The sequence below is a fragment of the Calidris pugnax genome, unplaced genomic scaffold, assembly GCF_001431845.1.
Source record: "Calidris pugnax isolate Ruff unplaced genomic scaffold, ASM143184v1 scaffold135, whole genome shotgun sequence".
Lineage (NCBI taxonomy): Eukaryota > Metazoa > Chordata > Aves > Charadriiformes > Scolopacidae > Calidris > Calidris pugnax.
In genome coordinates this window covers 94,368-99,353 of record NW_015090961.1, presented here as the reverse complement: position 1 = coordinate 99,353, position 4,986 = coordinate 94,368, and the positions used below count along the sequence as shown (strand labels likewise).

General features: G+C 62.6%; 1 protein-coding gene across 10 annotated transcripts in view; it reads left to right on the top strand.

The window, feature by feature from the left end:
- The window catches only part of RGS3 (regulator of G-protein signaling 3), a 128,026-nt gene extending 123,046 nt beyond the window's left edge, over positions 1-4,980 (top strand). For 8 of the 10 annotated variants that reach the window (XM_014952389.1, XM_014952387.1, XM_014952390.1 and 5 more), the window contains 4 exons: positions 2,630-2,731; positions 3,479-3,540; positions 4,182-4,348; positions 4,443-4,980. In XM_014952389.1, coding sequence (XP_014807875.1) covers positions 2,630-2,731; positions 3,479-3,540; positions 4,182-4,348; positions 4,443-4,628 — 517 coding nt within the window. In that variant the 3' untranslated portion in view covers positions 4,629-4,980. Of the gene's footprint in view, positions 1-22; positions 272-1,618; positions 2,506-2,629; positions 2,732-3,478; positions 3,541-4,181; positions 4,349-4,442 lie in introns of those variants that run through there. The other 2 variants (XM_014952395.1, XM_014952396.1) reach the window with 2 other exon arrangements.
- The last annotated feature ends 6 nt before the right edge of the window (positions 4,981-4,986 follow it).

Sequence of the window (4,986 nt, the reverse complement as noted above, 5' to 3'; positions counted from 1 at the left end):
CCACCCCCCAGAAGAGCGGGGTCAGGGGCGGTTGCGGAGAAGGTTTTCTCCTCACCTTGAGACGGCAGCGGATGCGCTGGGGGAGCCTCTCGGCATCGCACCGGCCGGCTATTGGCTGCACAGCCCGGTTGCCAGCCGTCCGCCCAGAGTATTTATGGTGCAAGGGGCTGGGGTTTGGCACTCGCCTCCCCCCCCCAACCCCGGCACCGGCGGGCTCCCACCCCCCGATGTACCACGCCATGGGGGACTTTTCTGAAAAATACCTGGAAAGGTAGGACTGGAGCTTTCCTGCGGGGACAGGTGACGCGCTTCGCTGGGGACGGTTCGGAAGCGGCGCAGGGCGATGGGACCGGACGTGGCCTCGCGGCAGTGGCAGGGCTCCGGGTGCAGGTCACTTCATGGGGGTGACTCCATAAAGTCACCCCCATAAAGTGAAACTGGCTCTTTCCTATGAAATATAATTTCATAGGAAATATAATTTCATAGGAAAGAAACCGGCTCTTTTCTATGAAATATAATTTCTGCCATGGCATTTTATACCGCAGGTCGGCCGCAGCTGGGGGCTGTGTGTGCCTGTGGCTCCTGCAGCCTGGTTTCATACCACTTGCTATTTATTTACAAGAGAAGCAGCGGATTTTAAGTTGAGGAACTTCCTTAGGTGGTGTTTCCTGGCGTGTCCCAGCCGGCAAATCTGCCCCCGGGCCACAGTCACCTGCGATGCCCTGCGCTGGGGGTGCAGGTCGAGGCAGCCCACGCCTGCTGGGGACACACGCAAGGGCTTTCCAGAGCTCTGCAAATCCCTGCTGGAGCTGCTGAACTGGGAATGCTGCTAAAATGGTGGCTGGGGGCTGGGTGGGATGTCCCATGGTGCGGGGGCTGCCACTGTGGCTGCCAGCGGGGTGAGGGGAGGCAGATCCCCGGGGTGGGAGCCTGAGGCTCCGTGTTGGGATCCGCTTTTCCCAGGTTAGTGCTGAGCTGGTCCCTGGCAGCAGCGGGACCCGTGTCCTGTAGGAGCCACAGCCCAGGTGATGCCAAGGCATTGAAAGCCCCTGTGCCCCCCACAGAGGGCACAGGCAGCACCGGGGGCTTGGGGAGGGGGTGTTTGCCCTCTAAAATCCTCCCCTGGCTCAGGGTGCTCAGCACCGTGCAGGACTGAGCCCTGCGCTTGTCGTGGATAATTTTTTCCCCGTGGATGGCTGTATTTTACCCTCCCGGGACTGGGGAGATCTGTGGGTCCAGATGGCATCGCTCGGGGTGGGGTACACCCTTGCCTTGAATTCCCCCTCTGCCCCTCCTGTCCCCGGCCAGCCCTGGGCACAGCTTGGCCAGGCAGAGGTGGCTCCTCCGAGCGTCCTTGTGCAGACCCACTGGTGTTGGGGGGATGGGGGGAGGTCTCGGGGTGGCCTGGCCGTGCCACCCTGGGGTCCTGTCCACCCTGGTGGCACCGCCAGCCTTGGTGCAGGGTGAGCATCCCGCGCCACCCTGCGTGTCCCCCGCACCCCTTGCTGCTGCGGTGCCATGCGGGGACTGTGCCACGAGGGGACAGCATCCTCCACGGCTGTTCCTCACCGGCACCTCTCCCACCGCCCGCTCCCCTGCCCCGGCCCCCAGGCAGCCCCCCAACCCCCGGCTGGGGCTGGGGCTGGGCTGGGGGTCCCACTGCCCCCTTTCCCATTGCACTTGCCAAAAATCTGTGTCCCACTTCATCCTGGTGGCAGTTCCCTGGGGGAACCCTGTGTCCAGGGGTATGTCTGTCTGTCTGTCTGTCTCTCCGGGGATGGTGGAGCAGGGACCTGTGCAGGGTGGCAGTGGGGGGTGTCTGTGCCCCCCGGTGCCCCCCCGGTGTCACGCTCTGCCCATCCCAACCACCCCCTTACGGAGATGTCCCCACAGCTGTGCCCGTCCTGGGCTGGCACCGGAGAGGTGTGAGCCCCAACCCGTCACCCGTGGGCTCCCATCCACGTCCCCGCAGGGGGGACACGGTGAAATGTTGCCGTCCCCGCTCAGCCCCGCTGCCGGCCCCGCTGCCTTCCCCGGGACGCCCGCATTCTATAAATAGCCCTCGTAAATCCCCAACTGTGATTATTTTCCCCGCCGTCTCTTGAAAGGCCTCACTCTCCGCCCCGGGCGCTGATTTTTTTTTCCACCTTCCCTCAAAGTTTCCCCAGCAACGGGACAGAGCCCGTCCCAAATAAGCAGCGGGGCTGACACAGCCCTTACTCACTTTGCCCCTCATCCACCCCAACGCTTGGATTTAAAGCTTCTCCGGGCTGAGCCCTCCCACTTCCGCGCCGGCCGCAGCGGGCGGGAGCGCGGCTCCGAGCTGGCGTCAGAGCAGCCCAGCCTCTGGCCGCGCCAGCAGCCGCCGAAGGGGCTCGTCCCAGCAGCCATGCCCTTCTTCCGTGACCTCTCCAAGCCCCAACCCCTGGAGTTTCACGCGGAGATGCTGCTGGGCGTGCAGAGACCCCACAACGGCAGCCTGCAGCGCCGGCACACCATGAAGGAGTAGGTGGTGGGCGCGGGGCGATGCGTTGGGGACGGGTTCCCCGGAGGGTTCTCCCCTGGGTGCTGGGTGTCTCCCCCCACACTGATCTCTCGCCCGCCTGCTAAAACTTGCTCTTCCTTCCAGAGCCAAGGACATGAAGAACCGGCTGGGGATTTTTCGGCGGCGAAACGAGTCCCCGGGAGCCAATCCCTCCGGCAAGTTGGACAAAGTGCTCAAATCCCTCAAGTAGGTGCCGCGAGCGGGTGGCGCGGGGACTGGGGGGGGCTTGGGGACGAGCTGTGGTCGGGCTGAGCATCACCTCCAGGGAGATGGGGGTCACCCTGTTTGGGGAACCTGGGGGCAAACAGGTTTTTTTTTTATCTGGAGGAGCATGAAAAACATTTGTTGGCTGTGGATCCCCCCCGGGCAGGTGGGAGGTCTGTGCCCGGGAGGCAGCACAGCGGCGGCTCGGGCTGGAAATTTCCCTGACGGCTGCTTTCTCCTGGTGCCTCTGTGTGAAACTTTAACTGGCCAGAGGATGGTTTGAAAAACCACTTTGCTCTGGAGATGCTCCAGCAGCCGGAGACGAGCCCTCCCCGCTCTCGCGCCCGGTGGCTGATCCTGCTGCTTGAATGGGGAGGCTGGAACCCACGCTGTCCCGCAGCCTCCTGGGCATCGCCTGGAGCTTTTCCAGCTCTTCCTCAGAGACCCCCAAGCAGCCTGGCTGCCCGCACACACCTCCTTAGAGTGGATTTTCTTCCTGCCCGTCTAAAGGCAGAGGTTTGGTTCCGGCAAAGCCCCTGTGGTGCTGCTGGGTGCTGAGCCTGGCTCTGCCCACGGACCCTGGTGCTGGTTTGGGAGCCGAGTCCGACCCCACTGGGGCACTCCGGGGGCTCCATTGGCTGGAAAGGTGTTGCTCGTGCTGTGTTGGAGCAGACAGAGGATACAGCTTTCCTGGCTTCGCTTTTCCAACACACTGTCCTTCTCCCACAGGCCCACTCCCGAGGAAGCTCTCAAGTGGGGGGACTCCCTGGAGAAGCTGCTGCTGCACAAATGTAAGTGTTTGCCCCTCTCTTCCACCTCCCTTTGCTGCCGGGGGAATATCCAGACACGTGCATGGATAAAGCTGGGATTTCCTCTGTTAATTCCTTCTGGTGTTTGGGGGTAGACAAAGAAAAATGAGGCTGCCCTTTGCCTGTGCCCCCTCCTGCTCCTGCCTGGCCCAGGGGGAATTTCGGGAGATGGGGCTGGGGAGAGCCATGGTTTGGGGCTGCAGCCCCCCTCCAGCTTTGGGGGGGAAAGGCAGCAATTGGGGTCTGCACCCCATTCGGAGCTGTGCAGTGGGTCAGGAGCAGCTTTAGACTATTCCCCTGGGGTACAACTGGGCTACACCACATCGTGGTCACATCCTACACCCTGGGCCCCATAGGGATGTCCACTCCCCATTGCTTCCCTCGCTCCAAGCCCAGCCTCCCTCTCTTGGCTCTCCATCCGTGCAGCCGGGCTGAGGACTGTGCATTCAGCACATGGATGGCTTGTGTCACCACGCTGCAGCTGGCAATGCCATCGCTGCCTGCTTTGCCCGAGGGCTCACAAGGGGACAGTGTGGGGAGGTAGTTCAGGTTGCACCTTCACCAGGTTGTGGGGCTGAGGGTCTTGTGGGGCCCGGAGTAGAGACGTGTCTCTGTCCCCGCAGACGGGCTCGCTGCCTTCAGGGCCTTCCTGCGCACCGAGTTCAGTGAGGAGAACCTGGAGTTCTGGCTGGCCTGCGAGGAGTTCAAGAAGATCAAATCCCAGTCCAAGATGGTCTCCAAGGCCAAGAAGATCTTCGCCGAGTACATCGCCATCCAGTCCTGCAAGGAGGTGAGGGCTGGACCCCCTCCCTGCTGGTGTGTGGCTCCGGGGCACGGTGGCCGCCCAGGGAGCCGCTCACCAGCCCTGGTCTCTCTGCCCACAGGTCAACCTGGATTCCTACACGCGGGAGCACACCAAGGAGAACCTGCAGAACATCACCCGCAGCTGCTTCGACCTTGCGCAGAAGAGGATTTATGGGCTCATGGAGAAGGACTCCTACCCCCGCTTCCTCCGCTCTGACTTGTACTTAGACATAATTAACCAGAAGAAAGCCAGCTCCCCACTGTAGACCCACGGACTCTCTCGGAGCAGGCTGGGAGCTGTGTGTTTACATGAAGTTGGGTGGTGGGGGCCTTCCTGGGGGTGGCGGGAGCCTGCCTCCCCGCTGCCGTTCCTGCCCCCCAAGCCATATCCCTGCAACGGACGGGTATGGGGCAGCTGAAGGCACTGAGCACGAGGCCGAGGGGACCAACAAGCCAAGCAGTCTGGTACTGCTCCATCGCCCCGTCTCACCGTGGCTGGTACGACGCCGTCGGGGTGACTCCGGCGTGGATTTTAGCCAGGAGGGAAGCTCCCACAAGACTACTGTGAAGTGAAGCACCCGAGCTGGAAGGCGACGAGTGATCCCAACTCGGCGAGGAGGAGGA